Raw genomic sequence first — 24,656 nt, forward strand, 5'->3', positions numbered from 1 at the left:
GCAAGCGATAAAAAAAACGTCCTATGCACTGTCGGCCTGTAAAGACAATTAATTTGTATATTAAAAAAAGAAAATCTGACCGGCACACATTAAAAAAAATGGGCCAGCCCCTCTGGCATTTGCCAGAATTGCCAGATGGCCAATCTGCCCCTGACAGCACAGATCAGACACAAATGAGTTTTGCTCTGGCACTTCCTAGCATGTTATGTTGCCAGTAGTCTATATCCTTGATGTTCCACTTCCGGGATTGCTCCGGTTCCGCAGGAAATTCCACCGGATGCATGTATTTTTAGTTTCCTTCCGATTTCTTTGTGTTGGAATTTTAAACTCCAGTGGATTTATGAGGACTATGACTAGGACTATGACTGTACATACTTTATTAATACATACTGTGTGTATATGTTTATACTTATATTTTTTATATTCTTTTTATCCTTCTTATATTTAGAGAATGTGTGACATGCACCAACTACACCATGACAAATTCCTTGTATGTGTAAAAAACTTACTTTGCAATAAAGCCCTTTCTGATTCTGATTCTGATTCTGATTAACTGCTCCTCAGATCTCTGCATGGTAAATTGAGACAGCTAGATAGACTATCAGTCCAATTTGAGTTTTCTACCGCACAACTATCTTGCAGCGGCTCTGTGCGGAGCTTAGCACCGCCCATGACGATTGTGATTGGTTTAAAGAAATGCCAATAAACCAGAGCACGTTTTTCTCCCATCCCAGAATGCAATGTGGAGTAGCCAGACCCTCCTCTGATCGCAGCGTATGGATGGTCTGGCAAAGCAAGACTATATTGCCAGTAAAACTGAATGGATGATAACTGGGACAACAAAGGAAAAGAACACACCTCTATTTTTAGTTTTATCAATACATGTTAGCCTATTGATTCTTATCCAGTCAATCTTCTCCCCTCTGTCTCTTCCTCACTAGACCTGCTCTGGATAAAAACGTGTACTCTAGCTTTACCAACTTTTCAGTACTAGCATCAAAGATTTTTTATTTACTTTATGCAGCCACATAAGAGGCAATCAAAGTCTTCTTTGCCAAAAAGTGTGAAAGTGCAACAGCATCATCTAGGCACCATACAATGCCATGACAATACTAATTTATTCTTATTTGCAACTCATTGACATTAATCAGATATAAATTACCTAAATGTATTTCTGGACTCAAAAGAACAGGGATTGTTGTAGCAAATACTATGTGGACCCTACTGACGTAAAGTAAATCACACGTTACAGCAGCACAGCAACAGGCTATGAAGTAAGAAAATTGATATTTAATGAAATTATTCATGAAGGGAAACACTGGAGTTGATTCAATTGATGTTAGCATGACTGAGAAGCAGTTTGGCAGTTAAATCAGAACATTTATTTACAGAAGGCAGATTCAGGTTATTTGCAACAAGAGAACAGATTATCAACAATAAATCAAAAAGAACATAAATTGTGTGTATTAAGGACAATCAATTCACAGGAAACACACATCATGGTTGAGGTGGAAAAGAAGGATCAAAAGTCGGAAGGCAGTTTATATACGTACGGTATATGCAATAATAATATTAATGCTGCTTTCAAACTTTTTTGTAATGTCATATTTAAATGTTAAAATAACACTGTAGCATTTGTATTCATTTATTTTATTTTTTAACTTTTTGTTTTTAGTTAAAGCAGTATTTATGAGCCAGTGCAATGCAATTTCGTTCATATGTGCACTCTGTATGTACAGTTGAATGACAATAAAAAAATCTATCTGCTATCTATCTATCTATCTTTCAAATCAACTTTCAAAATAAAAGACCCAGTTTAAATTTTGTTTGACTAATTTATGTAGCTACTCTTTTAGGATTTGGTACACTAGTAAGTAAAACAGTAATGTATGATTATTTTTAAAATAATTTCCCCAGCGTATTGTTATAAAAGCACTATTGTCGCTTCAGCTAACCCTCAAATAGCAACTTTTTTTTAAATTTTACTTCCGGGTTATGCCAGTGCTCTAATGACATTGTGTCCGACAGTAAAGAAGTCAGACCGCCTAGTGGCTTACAGATTGTTATTTTATAAGCTTTAAAAGTTTAAATTAGCATTGACATTGCCGTCAACATGACGTCCACCACTACAGGTTTTACAGAGGAGCGGCAGCAGAGAGGAGCACAGGTAAACACGCATTATCAAACGGGGTGCTAACGTGTTAGCTGGCTAGCATGAACTCTGGATAAACTGCAGATGCTAGTGTTGTCTGCTGTTTAAATGTCATTAGTTTTTCTGTAGAGTAGGACTGTCTGTGTGGCTTGCAAATAGTTCTAGTGCTAACTAACTAAATTGAAGTTAACGCTGGTGTTTGTGCGAATGTTAATCTGCAGGCTCCAGTGGGCTTGGGGTACATCCCCACAGAAGAGGAGAGGAGGGTGTTTAGAGAGTGCAACCAGGAGAGTTTTTGGTACAGGTGTAAGTTTCTGTCTTTAACATATAGGTCAGATTCGTGATTTTATGTTGTGTAAAAAACACAGCTAAAATATGTATGCCATCTGTATTGAGTCTGACACCAACATGCTTCCTTCACAGCGGTGCCCTTCTCTGTGGTTAGTGTGGCTATCACTCAAGCCCTAGTTGCCAAAGGTAATACTAATGTACAGAAATCAGCCACACAACTGTGAAATACATATAAATACATATTTAACTTAACATCAACCTCGTTCTGTTTATTTGCAGGGATTCTGTCTGCATCTCCAAGATTTAGTTATCTACTCAAAGTGGCCTGTAAGTTCATGAATGTTTAATGTAGGAGATGACACACTCAGTTGCCTCCATATTAACAAGTGGACTTAATATTAGAAACATCTGTCACTATAATGTCAGCAATAACGTTCAACAACACCAAAAACTACAGCCTATAAGAAGACTATGACGCTGAATCAACGCCTCTTTTTAACAAAAACGTAACGTTATAATTATTATAAAGGTATTGTATTTGATTAGATGTAGCTAATAAACTGAAAGGTGAGTGTATCATTAGTGTGATATGAGACTAGACATTCTCTTAAAGGCTGCATTACAGTTAAGTGATGCAAACTTCTGAACCTAATTTGCCAGTCTAGGTGTGTGAACAGTCAATCCCGATACAGGTTTAGCTACAGTTTCATATTCACATCACTAACAATACTTGTTTCAGGGATCAACTACCCTTAGTTGAAATTAAATATTATATGAAAGAGAAAATAGTCATGGGCAAACTATTGTCTTATAGTCGCTTCAGGGGTATTAAATATAAAAAAATAATTTATCTTTGAGTGTGTTTGTCTCTCCAGTTGCTGGCTTTTGTGGCTACATGGCAGGGAAAATTTCATACATGAAAACGTGCCAGAAGAAGTTCAAGAGGTTGGAGAACTCCCCTCTGGGAGAGGCCCTCAGACAGAGCACAGGACTGTTTCCACAATCGTGAGTACATCACACACTTGATTGTGATACTATGTTTTCATCCACCAACTACTCCTTGACTATTTTTCTGTTCTCCACCCCAGTTCCAAGGCTCCTCAGTCAGAGCTGAGTGACCCAGACTCCCCAACATTTGACACCATGTTCCAGACAGCAGAAGTCCCCGGCCAGACGCCCACCAACACCAGAAAACAAGGATTTGGCTACAATTCAGAGTCACCCGTGCCAATGGGCAAAGCAGATGACTTCAGTGCTCCAGGTACCACAGAGAGCTAATAATGGCCATCTTTCAATGTAATAATGACCATTAAGCAGTGTCTCTGGCCCACCCCTCGGTGTGAAACCAACAATTTTGGACAATAACTTTTGCTAATCCATACTTTGATCTGTGTATTTGTTAAACAGTAATTTGTGATAAAAGCTTAGCCTTTGCTAGTTATAAAGCTTTCATATGGCAAACAATGGAGCAAAGATGAAGCAATTCACCAATATATTGGGTTTTTTTTCAAGCCGATAGTAATATCTGATATTTCTTAACTCAAACTGAACAATACGGATACTGATCTTTGTATATATATCTTCAAATTCAGGCACACAACATATTTTGCTTTTAAAGGAGAATTCCGGTTGATTTCAACACGTAGCTCTGTTGTTTGTAAATTTGGAGGAAAACGAAAACAATCTGTATTGTCTACCCTGTGTTATCCTCCTGCTACAGTTTGCACCCAGGAGGCTGAAACAGGGCAAGTTTTAAACGTGCTTTTAGCCTCTTAACATGTTCGAAATGTCATTACAAGTGCCTACCCATGTGAAGTGATTCCTTCCGAGTGAACACAGTGAATCTGACTGCAGTAGATGTGAAAAAAATGCAAAAAAGTTGTGCCAATTCAGCTCTGTTTAGTTCTGGTGTTGAGACGGCAAGACGAGCTTCGGGACCGTCTACAAACTGCAACACCAAAAAGAGATACAAAAATATTTTCAAAAAATTTTTTTTTTAAAGTAAGTGTTGTAGTACAACTAGCAGGAGACAAGTTATAATTGAGGTAAGTTTGGAGACACTACCTTATTGAATCATTAAATTAATAAATATTTTTGTTGTATCTCTTTTCGGTGTTGTAGTTTGTAGATGGTCCCTTAGTCTTGCTGTCTTAACACTGGAACTAAAAGAGCTGAATTGAACTTTTATGCATTTCTTTCACATCTACTGCAGTCAGATTCACTGTGTTCACTCGGAAGGAATCACTTCACATGGGTAGGCACTTGTAATGACATTTCGAACATGTTAAGAGGCTAAAAGCACGTTTAAAACTTGCCCCGTTTCAGCCTCCTGGGTGCAGACTGTAGCAGGAGGATAACACGGTGTAGGCAACACCGATTGTTTTCATTTTTCTCGCTACTGACAGCACTCCAAATTTACAAACAACAGACCTACGTGTTGAAATCGACCGAAATTCTTCTTTAATACACTGTGTGTACTGTTGATAAAGGTAAATATTGTATACTGTCCCAGTTCTGCAGTCTAATATTGGAGTAGAAGTAATATTGGACTATATCTGTAATTCTTTTTTTAAAGATGTTGGCCAAAGTCAATACTATGGCAGTATGTAGATACATCTCTTAACATTGCACTCAACCAAAGACAAAAAGAGAGCTGTGTGCAGCTATGTTGAAACCTTCTTACCAGTGCTGAACAGAGATGCTGAATTAATCGTATGAAAGATCATTATGATGGATTTAGATATGCAACTCTTTTTTTGATGCAACAATTATGATGCATGCAAAGACAAAATATGAGCTGAATGTGCTCAGAAAGACATACCTGAGTTGCATGTTTAATTGTATTAAGTCAAAGGATGAGTTATGCTTACTGTGGGTGCCAGAAATAAGCTCATTCTGGTGCTTTACCATTTCACCAAATCTGTCCTAATATGGAATCTGCTACAAGTTCTCCTATGTCAGTAAGTAACTTTCCTGTCAACGTTATAACCCTCTTTGCCCCTTTCCTTGTCCCCACCACCTTCAGTGGAAGATGAAGAGCCCAGGAGGAAGGCCATCCTCTATGAGGACCTGAGGCTCAAGAACAGAGAGAACTACGAAGTCACACTCACTCAGAAGTCCGAGACACTGCTCAAAACATCACCTGAGAAGGAGCCAGGCAGACCCAAGAAAGACGGTAAGCTTCTACTGCAGAGATATGTGAAACATTTGCTGGGTTAGGAAAAGTCGAGGGGTTGATATTCAAGTACATCCGTTTACCTTTTTAAATGAATGAGAAAAAAAAATGATGAAAGACTGACTTTCTCTCTTATGTTACAGTGAAGAAGAACATCTATGGAGATGCCTGGGAGGAGTGAGTCCTTATTTGAAATTAAGATTTAATCTGTACGCTGGCATCCCTGATGCTGTGGCCATTTTGTTCCAGTGTGACTCAGGTGTCATTGAGTTGTACGGTTTAATATAGATGTCTTGGCAAAAAAGTCAATTAAACCAAAGTATCAGAGGAATAAAACTCTCTCTCTCTCTCTGCTTTGACATTATTTGGAATATAGTGTGCTCATTTTTCATCTTCACTCTCACATTTAATAACAACAGGAAAAATAATATTGACACTACATTTTACTGCTATTAGAGCACAACTTGAATGCATGCAAGATAGTGCTGGTTGGGTGTTAACTCTTTTTGTGTTCACTAATGACAACATCAAGTAAGCAAAGCTACACTACCGGTCAAAAGTTTGGAGTCACTTAGAAATTTCCATTCCACTCCATTACAGACAGAATACCAGCTGAGATCAGTTGCATTGTTGTGCATTTTTATGTCGTAATTCATGTCTGGAAGGGGTCCTTAAATATAAATAAAAACATTTGTTACTCTTATCTTGAGGGCCGTATTGAACATTTCTTTGTTGATCTCTTGAATTTCCCCTTGGGGATCAATAAAGTATCTATCTATCTATCTTTGTTTGTTCACTTGAACCTAACAAGATTGCCACGTGTTAAATGAGACTTCTGTTTTTCACAAATTTGTTTATTTGTAGAAATGCGTAAAAAATAGTACAAAAGTATATTTTTAAATTGATGTACAAAATGTCATGTATTTGTACAGCCAGGCAGAGTCCACACATACTATAGAAGCCTACTTTAAAACCAGCTTAACAATGTGTCGAAGCATTTGACATTTTAGACGACGCAGTCCAATGACAAGAGATGCTGCAGGTGCCCATGTGTTTAACAGGGAAATATATTACAGTATTGATAGAATAATCAGAATCGGAAAACTTTATTCTGATAAGACTCATCTGTATGGTTTGAGTGTTGTAAGGCAATCAAATAACCATGACTATAATTGACCATGATGATTAAGACCATGACTGTGGTTGCAACTTTGGCCAAAACTGTGCTCTGAACAGTGTCCATGATTTAGCTCATACCTATGTGCAGAGCCATGTTCATGAGGATGGAGAGGTGGTGTGGGACTGGTAAGAGCACTGGTCGAATTCAGCCAGCCTTCGTAACTATTTGCCACGGTATTGGGACTGTTAATGCTGGACAATGGAGCGTAAGCCTGGACGGGGTAGGACCCTGGTGTTGGATTGATTAGTGGAAGAAGGGTCTTCCTCCTCTCCTCTGTGAAAGCAGGGACAAACTTAACACCCCTGATGCTCCTCAACAACCTAAAAGGCATCATCTTCTCCAGAGCGCCAGACCTGGCTTCAGACATGTCCAGAAAGGAAAACCATCCTTTCCCATACATCCATCCGACCAGGATGCCAATAATGTTACAGGGGAGCACACTGCGAGGAATGAGGGCAGTGGTGATTATGAGGAGCACCCAAGGGAGAGCCATGGTGGGGAAACTGAGTCCACACAGGAATCCTTTAGTCATTTTGGTGTGCATGGTAGTTAGAGCCACACATGCCAGGACCACAGGAACCAACCCCTCGGCTTGACTCTGGCTGCCGTCCTCTTGCAGAAGATCCAGGAAGCTGTAAAACAAGCCTGTGGTGGTCGACAGCAGGAGGAACAAGAACAGGAAGCGGACGGTGCCAACACCTTTCTCCAAACTTCCACTGAGAAACACCAGGGCTGTAATGTTCAGGAGAAGCTGAGCTGAAGTTTTGTGGTAAAGAGGGTACGCCAAAAGCTTGTGGAGGTGTCCATTTTGAAAAACAGTGGCACCAATACTGAAGACCCCTTGAGTGAAGTTGAAATATGTTTCGATGCCAAACAAAACACATGATAAAAGTATCACGGTTAGAATCCCGCTCGTGAGGACAGGTACCAGTTCTTTGACAACTTGAACGATCATTTTAAAGTGCTCAGTGCGTATCATTTTGCAGAAAAACTAAGGATATCCACGGCGAATAAGCTAATACAAAAGTTTACCTGTGGTCTCTACACAATTTCCTAAACAGGAAGTAACGTTACTGTCACATCAAGACTGCTTTGAATCGGTGTCCACTGGAAACCCATCAGGTTGATGTAGCTAGGTCATGATGGATAACTTAGCTAAAGGTTTACAGTCATCGATTAACTTATTGACGGCAACAATACGTCCATTCAGTCGCGGCTCCCGGAAGTAAGACGACACTGAAGTTAGCTTCCGATTCGGCAGCTAACCCTGACGTTAGCTTCCGATTCGTAGCAGCCGATTCGGCAGTTAGCTAGCTACATATCAGGTACATATCGGGTAACGTTAACGTTAGGTCCTTGGTCCTTATCGTACCTGCTGTGGTTGAAAAAACAAACACAATTTTCCTACTTAAGTGAAGAAAAAAAACATGACACCTTTTGCATTCTACAAAAGAATCCTTCAGTACATAGCATTTTTTAATTTAATATTTGATTTTAACTCAGTAAGCATTACATTATATCAATAAACAGTAACACATTACTTTTTTGTCAATTGCATTTTTGTCATGAAAAAAAACCATAGACAAAAGAAAAAAACGTAGCACGTATGTCCCTCTTCCGGTGACGTACCGTTACTGCGGCGGATGTTGATGTTTTGTTTCAGAGCGCTGGCAGAACGATGTGAACTGTATCGTCTCCGGGACGGGTTGATATTTTTCGTGGTTGTCTTCGCGGTTCTATTTGTACTCTTTTCTCGGTAAGGCTCGCTGTTCTTCGGCATCGTGTCTGTCCCGGTGTCTGTCCCGGGAAGCGCGAGACCGAGTCGTGCGATGATGGAGGACTTTGATGAGATCTACGAAGAGGAGGAGGAGGAGGAGGAAGAGGAGGACGAGGACAGGGCCGCGGAGGAGCAGCTCCTCAAGTACGCTCCGGACCCGGTGGTGGTGCGAGGGTCCGGCCACGTCACTGTGTAAGCAACTGGTGACACTTACGGGCACCAAGAGAAGAGTTTATCGTTACCGTTAAATCAGCAGCAGCCGCGGTCTCCGTGGATAACTGGCTGCTAGCTAAGTTAGCTCCCGCTGGTGACCTAGCGTAGCCAGCAAGCTACTAAATTAGCAGCGAGCTAACTCTGGCGAGGAGTGGCTGATTAGATTGATCTTTCGTTTTAGCTGAAATAACGTTACATGATACATGACCTAGCTAATACATGAGTATGTACATTTTCTGTATGTACCACGTAACGTTAGTGTGATATGCTGGTATCTTTGCTATTTTAATGTCAAGACAGTTTGTCCCCGTTATTTGTTCCACTATTTCGGGACTTGAACACGGAATCAGACTCGTTTTGTACAGAGCCTGTCAGTAGGTTTAAAGGGTAACGTACCGATTTGGCTATACCGTGCACACAAATTGGTACTTCTACCCTGGAATTTAGTAGCCAGTGTGCATTCATTTTTCGTACTCTGAAATTACTAAATTGTACCCTCTGTAACGTCACTGACAGGCAAAGTATCTCCAGCAAAATGTGAAAATAAAGTTTTTGGTGTAGCACTAAGAGCTGAAGTTGCTAGATGCTGTGTCTAGTCCAGTCAGGAGGAGCACACAGTAATTTGGGGTTCAAACTAAGAACATGATTCACTCAAATTAATAGTATTGAGTTGTCACATTGTTTCCCCTCACTGCTCTTTTTCACAGTTTTGATACTACATTCGATGTTAGCACTCCTTTACTACTCTTGTTGGCACATGTGGCTGTTTAAAGCAACCCAGAATAAATTGTAAGAACATGTAAGTACCAAGTGTTACGGGGCACTTTTAATTTGATTTTGGTCTAAGGTACATGGATATGGGGGTTTTGGGTGTCTAGTGTGTAATCTTTGACATCCCTAAAATCCTTTACCCGCCCTAAGCACCGAACCTCGGGGGACAGGGCCTTCTCCGTTGCTGCCCCCTCCCTCTGGAACTCTCTCCACCAACACCTCAGACTTTCCACATCACCTGCCAATTTCAAAGCTGCACTCAAAACCCATCTCTTTAACCACAGTAGCTATTTTCATTTCTTCATTTGTATTTTCATTATGCCGTTTTGCTGCACTTACCCATGATACCTGCTGGACTCAGCAGTTTTACCTTTTGGATGATCGGAGAAAACAGTTGGCCTGAAATGTAAAGTTTTGGTAGACTTGATGCCACTTGGCAAACGTTTGTTTATCTAAGCCAATTACCCAAACAGAGTGTATGTCTGCTTATGTATAACAGTCTACTGTTTTCCCTTTCCCCCACAGCTTTGGGCTTAGTAACAAATTTGAGTCAGAATTTCCTTCAGCACTAACAGGAAAGGTGAGTGTCTTGCTATTCAATAATGCATATGAACTATGGCAAACTTATATTCTCACATTTGCATCACTACAATATTTACCTTATATTCTAGCTACCAGCCAACATGTGATACGTCATTTTTATTATTTTTATATTAAAATGGCTAAATATTCTGTAGTGTAGTATGTTGTATTCTCTCTGTTCCAATCTACTATCTATAACATTAAATGTTGCTATTTTAACTATGCCACATATGTGCTCTTCCTCAGGTGGCACCAGAGGAATTCAAAGCCAGTATCAACCGTGTAAACAGCTGCCTGAGGAAGACGCTGCCAGTGAACGTGCGGTGGCTCCTGTGTGGCTGCCTCTGCTGCTGTTGCACATTGGGCTTCAGTTTGTGGCCTGTCATCTGTCTCAGCAAGAGGGTAAGATTTCCATCCATGTTACATTTGCTACAACGTTACAGGGAATCCAAATCAACGAGCAATTCAGAAAAAGGCTAATGTGTTGATTTTTGGGGGTTGAAAAGAATGTCATCTAATGTCCCTGTTGCCTTCCAGACAAGACGATCTATAGAGAAACTTCTGGAGTGGGAGAACAGCAGACTTTACCACAAGGTGAGCATGAACGGATTTGTGTATTAATAGTTAGGCCTGTCGCGATAGTCAATAAATCAATTAATCGCACGATAAAAAAAAATGAGCTCGATAATTTTTTCCGGCCGCAATAATTTCCATTTGCATGCTTGCTTGTTTTCCTTGTCTCTCTCTCTCTCTACCAAAGAGACTGGAGGACCACTCTCGGTTCCTTAGCATAACGAGGAGTGAACCCTCTTGTCAGTCGCATGGTCTTTGTGTGGGCGGGACTCCTGGGAGAGAGAGAGAGAGAGAGAGAGAGAGAGAGAGAGAGAGAGAGAATATGCTAGTTGAGAGTTGGAGCAGGGTTCCCGCAGCACTTTGCAGTTAAGGCGCGTCAAAAAAACAAAGTACATGAGCGATATCTGCCGTGTTACTTGGCGTCCCGTTTTCTCCCTTTCATTCCAAAGCACACAGTTGACAACCTGCAGGTGGATGCGGTGGAGACAGGCTCGGACGTACACACCGCTGTGGACTTGTCAGTCTCGCAAGCAGTTTCAGGAAAGTGGCTGCATGTGTCCGACAATGCACAGAGCATTAACGGTACAAGCCTACAGCTGTCCACGGAGTGCGGAAAGTCAAGTCAAGTAACTCCGTTACCTGCTTGTCGGTCAACGGTTAATGATCGGTTATTTAATTTCATTGTGCTTTCTTTTGGAAGGCTGGCTGCCAAAAATCGCCACTTACTAGCTAATTAATTCGCCTGAGGTAAACGATAGCTATCAGTAAACAGAAGTGATGTGGTGGCTGGCGTCTGGTGTGTGCGCCAGTTTTTGTGGGTGTGTGGGTGTGTGTGTGTGGGTGTCGGCCCGCCCCCGCGAAGCTCCAGCCTGCAGACAGCAGAGGAGCAGAAGAAAGTAGCTGCACCTTCGCCAAAATGAAGACTGAAAAACAGAACTATTTTGATACAAACATTTACTCGCCATGTGGCAGATAGCCACATAGATATAGATAGATGTAATTTATTAATTATATATTATTTAAATTTAATATTTAGTGTTTAATAAATAATTGTTAAATGTAGTACAGAGTCTGTAGTCTATCGCACAAACACTCGACGAATGCTGCAAACATTTGACAGCCGGTACGAATTGCCTGGGAGAACATATACGTGTCACAAACGGCAATTCCACAACTGTACAACAGCGTAAAAGACGACATACTAAAGGAGATCAAAGACATATTGTGGATATTTAAAATGTCTTCCAGTTCCAGTGTAAATATTCTTTAGAAATATTCTTTAGAAAATAAAGTTTATTGATCTTTGAAAAGGTGTACCTGCATTATTTAGCCATTATCATTATATTAGATGAAAATGGTCTCAGAACGACAATATTATCGTTTATCGCAATAATATCTGGGACAATTTATCGTCCAGCAAAATTTGTTATCGTGACAGGCCTATTAATAGTGTACCTTGTTAGGACATGTTATAAAAATATCTGATCTCTATTGCACTCTGTTTTCAGTTGTGTTTGCATTGGATACTAAGCAAAAGGAAGTGTGAAACCAACAACATGATGGAATATGTAAGTATCTGTTGTGGTGAGATGATGATAATATACAATACAGTAAAGTTGGTTTGAGTAGTTGATCGATAAGTTTGAAGGCTTATCAGACACCAAAATGCTGCACAGAGCTTTTGTCATACTATGAGGAGATGCAGATTTTACAACAGGAAATGTATCATGGCTGCAATCATTTTGTCCTCAACAATTGCATGGTTAATAGTAGAATTACAATGTTCACATTACATAGAAAGCTACAATGGAATGTGTGCTTGAATGTATTTCATTGTTTACACAGTGGCCTGCTAATTGACGTCACATTGCATTGTTGTAAAATGTAAGCTAAGTTTAACTTTAGTAGTCTCATTAAGAACTAGAAGGGCACTCAGAGAGCGCAGTTGGGAACAAATTTTTTCAGATTATTCCGACACCACATGAATGCAGCACAAACGCCCTATTCTGCTCCAAAATGTAATATGTTCTACTTTGGCTCATGCTACACCCTTTCACCAAGTTTAATAAAAAATCGGGCTTGGGTTTTTCCATAATCCTGCTGACAACAAACAGACAAATAGAACTGAAAACATAACCTCCTTGGCGGAAGTAAAGAATGAGCAGTCTGTGTTTTTCCACACTGTATTAATGTTGGTTTGAACATGGCCTTACACAATCAACTGGAGATGTACCGATACCAGTATCGGTATCGGCTCCGATACTGCCTAAAACGCTGGTATCGGTATCTGGAAGTATTGGAGTTTATGCACCGATCCGATACCACGTAATAAAGCCCTAAAGAAAAAATACGTTAAAGTAGTTTATTTATGTTCTTTTTCCATTATAACTGACTGTCAAACTGTAGAATAAAAGAACATTCTGTGGCATTCATGTTTCACAAAGAGTTTAACCTGAGCCAGACCGACAACAATGTTAGAAATCATATCACATCCATACAGGGATAGTAATATACAGTTGTTAAAACATAATAAAATATATGACACACTTGTATCGGATCAGTACTCGGTATCGGCCGATACGCAAGTTCAGGTATCGGAATCGGTATCGGGAAGCAAAAAATGGTATCGGACCATCTCTACAATCAACATAGGAGTGGGTGATATCATATACGGTCTTATCTTAATACTTTGGTAGAAACGCTGTTGCAAAATCCCTACATCTTGAAAAATCTGTATCGTCTTGTCCTAACAGCTTTCTTTCTTATCTCCTGCAGGTAATCTTAATAGAGTTCTTACCTAAGATCCCCATCTTCAGACCAGACTAGCCCAATTGCAGCTGATCTTAAACCTCCACTGCTGCCCAGCTCTGAACCACAATGGCTGTCAAGCTCCTGAATGAATACCCCAATCTTTTTGTTTACAGGGTAGCATTGATCCTCCCTCTTTTCTCTTTAACCTGTTCTCTCATACATACCTTCTCTTCACCCTTGTTTACCAACTCGGCATCCCAACACTTGTTTTTGGAGTGAATTCACCACTGAATCACGACCACGATCATCAGGTGAGCTGGCACACTGTTAAGCCATGCTAACCAGCACCAGCCTGTGGGATGTTGGGAGAACCAGCCATGGGCAGCGTTAATGGATTTTGGATCTAGAGCTGGAGACTGGACACTCAGATTGAGTTCTCTGAGCTACGACTGGAATTTTGTCACTTGTATTTCCCTTAACCTAAGCACATGGCACAGTCAGACCATGATAAAACAAACACTTTCACGTGTCACCTACTGTCACACCGCCAACTTCACCTGCAAAAAATACACCCCAGTGCTTTTGTAACAGTTAGTGTGGTGCTCTAGATCATTACTAGAGGCTGTGGAGGCAAGATAACATGGAACTCCAAAGGAACCTTTATCCAAATCAACTCTGTAGCGGACAGATTAGTCTTACAGAAGCATGTTGGGCCACAGCCAGAACAGCTGAACTCAAAAATTTCCCTCTTCTCATCAACTACCAAACATCCTCTCGCCTCCTTTTACATATCTGCATACTTCACTGTGCATCACCCCTAACCCAGTGACAATCACAAACTCTGACTGTACTCTCCGTAGTGTGAATGGGCCTTTATGCTACACAGTTTACCTGGAACATTTTGTTTTCAACATAACGTATGTGTGTCAAGTTGATGGACTGGCTGCCTAGCAACTGCTCCTGAGTCACAGTGGAACAAGTAAGCTGGAAAGGAAAGCCACTAGTGATGGAAAAAGAGACACATTTTTTCTTTTTTTAGTATCTTAAGTTTTGTTCACTGTTTTGGTGAAAGAAAGGCAATCAATATTTCACTGTTGTGTGTGTGTGTGTGTGTGTGTGTGTGTATCTTTCTGAGAGTGAGAACTATAAGCAAATAAGAGACAAATCGGACACAAATAGATACTCTTTACTCTGTAAAGCAGGGTTCTTCCTTTGACGTATATCTTTGCCATAACTGATCTTTGTTACTTTTGTTGTAATTTAATATAAATGCATGAGTGTGCATAGAATCTGTGCATTCGTGAAAGGGGCCTCAGTTGTTTTTTTGCAAAGGTATGCCATGGTTGCTTCCTTTTTGTCTTTATGGTCGTGTCAACACTAAAACACAATCGCTTTGTCCTTAACACCGTCACATGGCCTCTCTTCCATATCCGTTGACCTTGGCTTACATATATGAGTGAGTATATATATATATATATATATATATATATATATATATATATATATATATATATATATATATATATATATATATATATATATATATATATATATATAAGTAAGTTAACGATGTGGCTTTTCTGAGAAAGTTCCTCTGCTTTAGATATAATCTGACCCTTTACATTCAGAGGTCTGGAGTGACCAAGAATGTTATGTCATTTTTATTAGGTGTTAGGTAATAGCAGGGTTCTGTATCATGAAGCAGGATTACTAAAGTTAGCTTAATAACTGCACTGAGTTAAACCAGACTACACCCACATCAGGAATGTGGACATCAAGCTACATTAATCAGTGTTTTTATATTAACAATAAAAAATGACTATAATGTGAAAGGGGTTACTTGTAATGATGTACCTACCTACAGAGAATTATCACCCAACTCTGTAGTCCCCCTCAGCTCTACGGAGCGTTATAGCGTCTTTCAGCTCATTGTTTTGACTTTCTGGCCTGTGGTAGCAGGCAGATATTTTCAGAGAAACCTCTGATAAACCCACTGTACACTAGCTGCTCAGCACCAAACAACAGACACACAGTGACTAGCTGGTGAACGTAGTGGAGCATTTAGCAGCTAAAGATATTTTCCAAATATTTCCCTCAGGAGTTAATGGAGACCAATAATGGAGCTAAAAGGAGAATGACTCTTGGACTTACTTTTATCAGGAGTCCGGAAACCTGACCCCAATTGAATGCTAATGTTGCAGTTTGCTAACAAGCTGTTCATTACTTCAGTTATCTATCTATCTAACAATCCTGCTTCGTTATAAAGGCCTAAGACAATTTTAAAACTGTCAACATGTTATAGATCACATCATAAAGCACATCTCAGTTTAAATGAAATGTACAACCAAATGCCAGCAAAAAGGTGATGGTATAGATGAGGTTTTTCACTGTCAGCATCACCTCTTGATTTATAAAAACATCCAGAGACTGAGATTGAACAAAGCCACTTTGTTTTAGGTCACACAGCTCCAGTGATTATGGGTCACACTCAGGGGATTATACTTACAACAACAAAATGTAGTATTGGAAAATCTCACTGTCAGGTATGTTCCAAAGTTATACCAGGGGGTCAAGGATTCTGCACAGATTACACATTACTTGAATAATTGGAGTGTGTAATGTTATGAAATTGAAAAAATGCCTCTAAAGACAACTAATCTTTCTGTGGTCTTCCTGTTGAGTTAGTAAAGGAAGCACATCTTCCATGGACCCACAAAGCTCAGACATTGTTTTGGTTTATATGTTAAAAGACCCAAATTCATTCGATAACCACTGGGTTGCGTATTGGTTCATTAGTGACTTTTCTATATTTTTGATTGTGCTTGGTTCTATGTAAATCAAGGCATAAGGCCATATGCAGATATTTGTGGTGTGTATGTGTGTGTGTACACGGTGTATGAAGATGCAAATGTTCTTCGTAGATCTCAGACTGTGATTGAACCCTGCACAGAAATTGAGTCCTTTTTTTATATAATCTTGAGTGGTCTGTGTGTTTGTGTGTATGAGGGTGAGAAAGATATATGTACATATGACTCATGAGCAGGTGTGCAGATGTACAGTAATAAACTACCAATAAACAAAGCTATGGGCATCCTCCTCTTTAACTCAGTGTGATTTTCTTTCCCGCTGATTGTCAATTATTAGGATGAGGTAGATTTTACCATATATTATAGGCGTACATCATCTTGAATTAAGATTCAGCTGGTGATGCATTATGCAAATGCAACCTGAATTTGTTAAATAATAGATACTCTAAAACATTAGTAAAAGACAGAAGAGTCATACTTCATATTCATTTATTTTATTGGCAGTATTCTCTAGACATGGCCTCTTCATTATGTAAAGCATGGCATGACATTATTGACAATGTTAATTTTCTTTTAATCCAGCTAGGCCATTGGAGATCATTTTGAAAAATGCCTGCATTCCACCTTCACTGTTGATAATTCTGTCAATATGGCTGAAAACTTCAGAGCCCTCGTCAGTCATTAAATTGGTTAGATCAACAACCTCTGTTTCTTGGGCGTGAGACTCATCTGGGCAAAACCCTGTGAGGTAAACAATTGTAAATTAATTTCATGTATTCCAGAGAAGAGAGGATTTCATGAATGTGCAACCTTATCAACCATGAAACTGAACAGTATAAAGGCAGAGACAAAGAATAGAGGGTTAGAGGTTTAAGCAGGGATAATTGACTTGTGTGTGACTGTCCCACGTATGCATTTCACTACTGGCTATACTGTATTGTGTTTGTGCATAGTTACAAGTACAACACAAGTAAAATATTGCTGCAGCTGCTGTACAAATGAAGGCACAGTTTCTTTTGATTATTAAAAGTGCAGGTGCATTCTGTATTCACACGTTAAAAAACATTAAGCATTAAACATGCCGTTAAGAAAACGGAGCATATTCACAACCTCAGGGGATAAACTGTTGAAAAACAACATATGGCTTTAAAGCCTTGCAGCCAGTTTATATGTGTGAAAGTTCATACCTTTTTCTGGGTCCAGGATAGCAGGTGCTGGTAAATTCAGACATTCTACCTGCTTGGTAAACTCTTCCAGCTCAGCAGCAGTCACCTTATTTCTCCTGCCTGAGAGACAGAACAAGTGCAAGCTAAGGAGCTATGTATATATATATATATATATATATATATATATATATATATATATATATATAAATATATATATATATATATATATATATATACTGTGTATATATACACACACACACTGTATATATATATATATATATATGTTGGGATGTTGAATTGGGTTAGAAAGAAGAAAAAAACAATAAAATGTACCAATGTGTTGTGTTTCAGAATGTTATCATGTGTTTTTTATGTAAAATCTTAATCTGAAACGTAACAGCTGTCAGATGAATGCAGTGGAGTAAAAAAAAAATGTACATGTGAAATGATAGAAAATTGCCAACCAGATAGCTTAATATCTACGGTTATCATTGCTTGATGACACTATTGGATTTACATTGGATTGGATTTTTGCATCAGCTTGATATAGTACTTTGATTTGTCAGGTATTTTTCTCAACTGACTACAGAAACATATTGTACAACAAAACATCCACCCCCAGTTTAACCCATTTCAACAGTGTTCCCTAAGAACATCTTAGACCTGTTTTAGGAATTAAAGTGATATAATTTCTTCTAATTTCTGTAGGTCTGTAGGTCATAAATCTTACTCAGGAGTTGGAGGCCGCTGTATGTTCGTCCTCCAATACCGTACTTTATGTAGGTAGCAAGGCAGTCAGGGCAGCCAGTAGTCAGTAGAACCTCTGAACCATTCAAAGGTTGCACTGGGGGTACACGCATACATAAACACATATCAACACACATCAACACATAACACAAAGTGCAGTTACAATGTTGGACACAAAGTCCAAATTTGTTTGTTCAGGTACATGGTCAGTCAAAATGTTTGTACAGCATGTTTCATCAATACTACTCACCAATAGACAGTGTGCTGTTTTCCAAGGTCATCTTAGTTGTTAAAGTGAAGCAGCTTCCAAACCTTTCATAAGTAGACATTTTAAAAGTGAAAATACACACTGACATGTTTTGAAACTGGGAAAGAACATCACTGGACTCTTTATGCAAGACTTTGGCTCCAAAATAACCTGAATTAAATGTAGGCTTGAAATTACATTTTTTGAGACTGAAAAACATTGATGGCATCACTCTCCTCAGCAGCAGTGATTTTCACCCTTGCACTGTCCACAAACATCTTCATCAGCAATTTGGATGCTGGGATGTTTGTGCTTTCTGCTATATACGTCCACTTGCCCAGCAGCTGAAACAGACAGTGTCTTGCTCAGTTGCATAAGATGACAAATGGTCACATTAAAGATTGTGCCAATTTTTTTGCAGAAAACATGCAGAAAGTGAGATTGTGAGAGAGTGTCTTACCTTCTCTGTTCCGTTGATTTCAATTGGTTTGATCAGACTCTCACAGCTGCTCACAGGAGCTGACTGTCCAATGGACAGAAGACTGAGCAGAGCCACAGCAACATGAATAAAATTCATCATGGCTCGCCACATCTGCTTTCACAAAGATCCTAAATCTGTGTGTCTGATCTAGCTTCGAGCTGATTGTGTCTGCTTTAAGCTAATACTGGTGCATTAAAGTTCAGACGTGTGTAGTCATGAGTTGTTTACACATGTTGCAATCAAGTTTAAAGGTCGATGAAGTAAAATATTTATTGATTTTTATTCAGACAACTGAATAAGGCATCCAACATTTAGAACATGACAAAAGTGTTGGTCAGATGCTTCATGCTTACTCTAAAAGAAAGACAAATAAACGCTTGGAAATTAGTAACCAATCGCTGCAGCTGGTTTGTTAACACAGAACCGGCTGTGGAGGCAAGATAACATGGAACTCCAAAGGAACCTTTATCCAAATCAACTCTGTAGCGGACAGATTAGTCTTACAGAAGCATGTTGGGCCACAGCCAGAACAGCTGAACTCAAAAATTTCCCTCTTCTCATCAACTACCAAACATCCTCTCGCCTCCTTTTACATATCTGCATACTTCACTGTGCATCACCCCTAACCCAGTGACAATCACAAACTCTGACTGTACTCTCCGTAGTGTGAATGGGCCTTTATGCTACACAGTTTACCTGGAACATTTTGTTTTCAACATAACGTATGTGTGTCAAGTTGATGGACTGGCTGCCTAGCAACTGCTCCTGAGTCACAGTGGAACAAGTAAGCTGGAAAGGAAAGCCACTAGTGATGGAAAAAGAGACACATTTTTTCTTTTTTTAGTATCTTAAGTTTTGTTCACTGTTTTGGTGAAAGAAAGGCAATCAATATTTCACTGTTGTGTGTGTGTGTGTGTGTATCTTTCTGAGAGTGAGAACTATAAGCAAATAAGAGACAAATCGGACACAAATAGATACTCTTTACTCTGTAAAGCAGGGTTCTTCCTTTGACGTATATCTTTGCCATAACTGATCTTTGTTACTTTTGTTGTAATTTAATATAAATGCATGAGTGTGCATAGAATCTGTGCATTCGTGAAAGGGGCCTCAGTTGTTTTTTTTTGCAAAGGTATGCCATGGTTGCTTCCTTTTTGTCTTTATGGTCGTGTCAACACTAAAACACAATCGCTTTGTCCTTAACACCGTCACATGGCCTCTCTTCCATATCCGTTGACCTTGGCTTACATATATGAGTGAGTATATATATATATATATATATATATATATATAAGTAAGTTAACGATGTGGCTTTTTCTGAGAAAGTTCCTCTGCTTTAGATATAATCTGACCCTTTACATTCAGAGGTCTGGAGTGACCAAGAATGTTATGTCATTTTTATTAGGTGTTAGGTAATAGCAGGGTTCTGTATCATGAAGCAGGATTACTAAAGTTAGCTTAATAACTGCACTGAGTTAAACCAGACTACACCCACATCAGGAATGTGGACATCAAGCTACATTAATCAGTGTTTTTATATTAACAATAAAAAAATGACTATAATGTGAAAGGGGTTACTTGTAATGATGTACCTACCTACAGAGAATTATCACCCAACTCTGTAGTCCCCCCTCAGCTCTACGGAGCGTTATAGCGTCTTTCAGCTCATTGTTTTGATTTTTCTGGCCTGTGGTAGCAGGCAGATATTTTCAGAGAAACCTCTGATAAACCCACTGTACACTAGCTGCTCAGCACCAAACAACAGACACACAGTGACTAGCTGGTGAACGTAGTGGAGCATTTAGCAGCTAAAGATATTTTCCAAATATTTCCCTCAGGAGTTAATGGAGACCAATAATGGAGCTAAAAAGGAGAATGACTCTTGGACTTACTTTTATCAGGAGTCCGGAAACCTGACCCCAATTGAATGCTAATGTTGCAGTTTGCTAACAAGCTGTTCATTACTTCAGTTATCTATCTATCTAACAATCCTGCTTCGTTATAAAGGCCTAAGACAATTTTAAAACTGTCAACATGTTATAGATCACATCATAAAGCACATCTCAGTTTAAATGAAATGTACAACCAAATGCCAGCAAAAAGGTGATGGTATAGATGAGGTTTTTCACTGTCAGCATCACCTCTTGATTTATAAAAACATCCAGAGACTGAGATTGAACAAAGCCACTTTGTTTTAGGTCACACAGCTCCAGTGATTATGGGTCACACTCAGGGGATTATACTTAAAACAACAAAATGTAGTATTGGAAAATCTCACTGTCAGGTATGTTCCAAAGTTATACCAGGGGGTCAAGGATTCTGCACAGATTACACATTACTTGAATAATTGGAGTGTGTAATGTTATGAAATTGAAAAAATGCCTCTAAAGACAACTAATCTTTCTGTGGTCTTCCTGTTGAGTTAGTAAAGGAAGCACATCTTCCATGGACCCACAAAGCTCAGACATTGTTTTGGTTTATATGTTAAAAGACCCAAATTCATTCGATAACCACTGGGTTGCGTATTGGTTCATTAGTGACTTTTCTATATTTTTTGATTGTGCTTGGTTCTATGTAAATCAAGGCATAAGGCCATATGCAGATATTTGTGGTGTGTATGTGTGTGTGTACACGGTGTATGAAGATGCAAATGTTCTTCGTAGAGATCTCAGACTGTGATTGAACCCTGCACAGAAATTGAGTCCTTTTTTTATATAATCTTGAGTGGTCTGTGTGTTTGTGTGTATGAGGGTGAGAAAGATATATGTACATATGACTCATGAGCAGGTGTGCAGATGTACAGTAATAAACTACCAATAAACAAAGCTATGGGCATCCTCCTCTTTAACTCAGTGTGATTTTCTTTCCCGCTGATTGTCAATTATTAGGATGAGGTAGATTTTACCATATATTATAGGCGTACATCATCTTGAATTAAGATTCAGCTGGTGATGCATTATGCAAATGCAACCTGAATTTGTTAAATAATAGATACTCTAAAACATTAGTAAAAAGACAGAAGAGTCATACTTCATATTCATTTATTTTATTGGCAGTATTCTCTAGACATGGCCTCTTCATTATGTAAAGCATGGCATGACATTATTGACAATGTTAATTTTCTTTTAATCCAGCTAGGCCATTGGAGATCATTTTTGAAAAATGCCTGCATTCCACCTTCACTGTTGATAATTCTGTCAATATGGCTGAAAACTTCAGAGCCCTCGTCAGTCATTAAATTGGTTAGATCAACAACCTCTGTTTCTTGGGCGTGAGACTCATCTGGGCAAAACCCTGTGAGGTAAACAATTGTAAATTAATTTCATGTATTCCAGAGAAGAGAGGATTTCATGAATGTGCAACCTTATCAACCATGAAACTGAACAGTATAAAGGCAGAGACAAAGAATAGAGGGTTAGAGGTTTAAGCAGGGGATAATTGACTTGTGTGTGACTGTCCCACGTATGCATTTCACTACTGGCTATACTGTATTGTGTTTGTGCATAGTTACAAGTACAACACAAGTAAAATATTGCTGCAGCTGCTGTACAAATGAAGGCACAGTTTCTTTTGATTATTAAAAGTGCAGGTGCATTCTGTATTCACACGTTAAAAACATTAAGCATTAAACATGCCGTTAAGAAAACGGAGCATATTCACAACCTCAGGGGATAAACTGTTGAAAAACAACATATGGCTTTAAAGCCTTGCAGCCAGTTTATATGTGTGAAAGTTCATACCTTTTTCTGGGTCCAGGATAGCAGGTGCTGGTAAATTCAGACATTCTACCTGCTTGGTAAACTCTTCCAGCTCAGCAGCAGTCACCTTATTTCTCCTGCCTGAGAGACAGAACAAGTGCAAGCTAAGGAGCTATATATATATATATATATATATATATATATATATATATATATATATATATATATATATATATATATATATATATATATATATATATATATATATATACTGTGTATATATACACACACACACTGTATATATATATATATATATGTTGGGATGTTGAATTGGGTTAGAAAGAAGAAAAAACAATAAAATGTACCAATGTGTTGTGTTTCAGAATGTTATCATGTGTTTTTTATGTAAAATCTTAATCTGAAACGTAACAGCTGTCAGATGAATGCAGTGGAGTAAAAAAAAAATGTACATGTGAAATGATAGAAAATTGCCAACCAGATAGCTTAATATCTACGGTTATCATTGCTTGATGACACTATTGGATTTACATTGGATTGGATTTTTGCATCAGCTTGATATAGTACTTTGATTTGTCAGGTATTTTTCTCAACTGACTACAGAAACATATTGTACAACAAAACATCCACCCCCAGTTTAACCCATTTCAACAGTGTTCCCTAAGAACATCTTAGACCTGTTTTAGGAATTAAAGTGATATAATTTCTTCTAATTTCTGTAGGTCTGTAGGTCATAAATCTTACTCAGGAGTTGGAGGCCGCTGTATGTTCGTCCCTCCAATACCGTACTTTATGTAGGTAGCAAGGCAGTCAGGGCAGCCAGTAGTCAGTAGAACCTCTGAACCATTTAAAGGTTGCACTGGGGGGTACACGCATACATAAACACATATCAACACACATCAACACATAACACAAAGTGCAGTTACAATGTTGGACACAAAGTCCAAATTTGTTTGTTCAGGTACATGGTCAGTCAAAATGTTTGTACAGCATGTTTCATCAATACTACTCACCAATAGACAGTGTGCTGTTTTCCAAGGTCATCTTAGTTGTTAAAGTGAAGCAGCTTCCAAACCTTTCATAAGTAGACATTTTAAAAGTGAAAATACACACTGACATGTTTTGAAACTGGGAAAGAACATCACTGGACTCTTTATGCAAGACTTTGGCTCCAAAATAACCTGAATTAAATGTAGGCTTGAAATTACATTTTTTGAGACTGAAAAACATTGATGGCATCACTCTCCTCAGCAGCAGTGATTTTCACCCTTGCACTGTCCACAAACATCTTCATCAGCAATTTGGATGCTGGGATGTTTGTGCTTTCTGCTATATACGTCCACTTGCCCAGCAGCTGAAACAGACAGTGTCTTGCTCAGTTGCATAAGATGACAAATGGTCACATTAAAGATTGTGCCAATTTTTTTTGCAGAAAACATGCAGAAAGTGAGATTGTGAGAGAGTGTCTTACCTTCTCTGTTCCGTTGATTTCAATTGGTTTGATCAGACTCTCACAGCTGCTCACAGGAGCTGACTGTCCAATGGACAGAAGACTGAGCAGAGCCACAGCAACATGAATAAAATTCATCATGGCTCGCCACATCTGCTTTCACAAAGATCCTAAATCTGTGTGTCTGATCTAGCTTCGAGCTGATTGTGTCTGCTTTAAGCTAATACTGGTGCATTAAAGTTCAGACGTGTGTAGTCATGAGTTGTTTACACATGTTGCAATCAAGTTTAAAGGTCGATGAAGTAAAATATTTATTGATTTTTATTCAGACAACTGAATAAGGCATCCAACATTTAGAACATGACAAAAGTGTTGGTCAGATGCTTCATGCTTACTCTAAAAGAAAGACAAATAAACGCTTGGAAATTAGTAACCAATCGCTGCAGCTGGTTTGTTAACACAGAACCGTCTGAGAAGCCATTATTTGAAACTTTTGGCAAAGGGCAGGCACTTTCAAAAAATACCTGGCAGATGATTGGATGAACCATCTGTCCACCATGTTGTTTTGAACGAACAGTTG

General features: G+C 38.9%; 3 protein-coding genes across 4 annotated transcripts; 2 read left to right on the forward strand and 1 right to left on the reverse strand.

Moving 5' to 3' along the window:
• The first annotated feature begins 1,969 nt into the window (after positions 1 to 1,969).
• Positions 1,970 to 6,403, forward strand: LOC144523575 (OCIA domain-containing protein 1). 2 transcript variants are annotated; one of them, XM_078259197.1, is made up of 8 exons: positions 1,970 to 2,167; positions 2,374 to 2,458; positions 2,576 to 2,629; positions 2,723 to 2,770; positions 3,319 to 3,448; positions 3,532 to 3,704; positions 5,469 to 5,618; positions 5,762 to 6,403. In XM_078259197.1, the coding sequence occupies exons 1-8, from the start codon at positions 2,114 to 2,116 to the stop codon at positions 5,797 to 5,799; spliced, it is 732 nt and encodes a 243-aa protein (XP_078115323.1). In that variant the 5' UTR covers positions 1,970 to 2,113; the 3' UTR covers positions 5,800 to 6,403. The 2 variants fall into 2 exon arrangements, with proteins under 2 accessions (XP_078115323.1, XP_078115333.1); XM_078259207.1 differs by lacking the exons at positions 2,576 to 2,629; positions 2,723 to 2,770.
• A 32-nt stretch (positions 6,404 to 6,435) lies between these two features.
• rhbdd2 (rhomboid domain containing 2) lies at positions 6,436 to 8,087 on the reverse strand. Its single transcript, XM_078259185.1, has one exon. It carries the CDS (start codon positions 7,775 to 7,777, stop codon positions 6,785 to 6,787), a length of 993 nt encoding a protein of 330 aa, XP_078115311.1. The 5' UTR covers positions 7,778 to 8,087; the 3' UTR covers positions 6,436 to 6,784.
• A 347-nt stretch (positions 8,088 to 8,434) lies between these two features.
• On the forward strand, positions 8,435 to 14,775 carry chic2 (cysteine-rich hydrophobic domain 2). The gene is made up of 6 exons (XM_078259222.1): positions 8,435 to 8,767; positions 10,085 to 10,139; positions 10,388 to 10,543; positions 10,679 to 10,735; positions 12,223 to 12,282; positions 13,490 to 14,775. The coding sequence occupies exons 1-6, from the start codon at positions 8,628 to 8,630 to the stop codon at positions 13,538 to 13,540; spliced, it is 519 nt and encodes a 172-aa protein (XP_078115348.1). The 5' UTR covers positions 8,435 to 8,627; the 3' UTR covers positions 13,541 to 14,775.
• The last annotated feature ends 9,881 nt before the right edge of the window (positions 14,776 to 24,656 follow it).

The sequence above is a fragment of the Sander vitreus genome, chromosome 2 (genome assembly GCF_031162955.1).
Source record: "Sander vitreus isolate 19-12246 chromosome 2, sanVit1, whole genome shotgun sequence".
NCBI lineage: Eukaryota > Metazoa > Chordata > Actinopteri > Perciformes > Percidae > Sander > Sander vitreus.

Coding starts and splice junctions, on each gene's coding strand:
- chic2 (XM_078259222.1), top strand. CDS start 8,628: ATGATGGAGGACTTTGATGAGATCTACGAAGAGGAGGAGGAGGAGGAG. Junction 10,736..12,222: donor ACAGCAGACTTTACCACAAG/GTGAGCATGAAC, acceptor CTCTGTTTTCAG/TTGTGTTTGCATTGGATACT. Junction 12,283..13,489: donor CCAACAACATGATGGAATAT/GTAAGTATCTGT, acceptor TATCTCCTGCAG/GTAATCTTAATAGAGTTCTT.
- LOC144523575 (XM_078259197.1), top strand. CDS start 2,114: ATGACGTCCACCACTACAGGTTTTACAGAGGAGCGGCAGCAGAGAGGA. Junction 2,459..2,575: donor GGAGAGTTTTTGGTACAGGT/GTAAGTTTCTGT, acceptor CTTCCTTCACAG/CGGTGCCCTTCTCTGTGGTT. Junction 3,449..3,531: donor ACAGGACTGTTTCCACAATC/GTGAGTACATCA, acceptor TCTCCACCCCAG/TTCCAAGGCTCCTCAGTCAG.
- rhbdd2 (XM_078259185.1), bottom strand. CDS start 7,777: ATGATACGCACTGAGCACTTTAAAATGATCGTTCAAGTTGTCAAAGAA.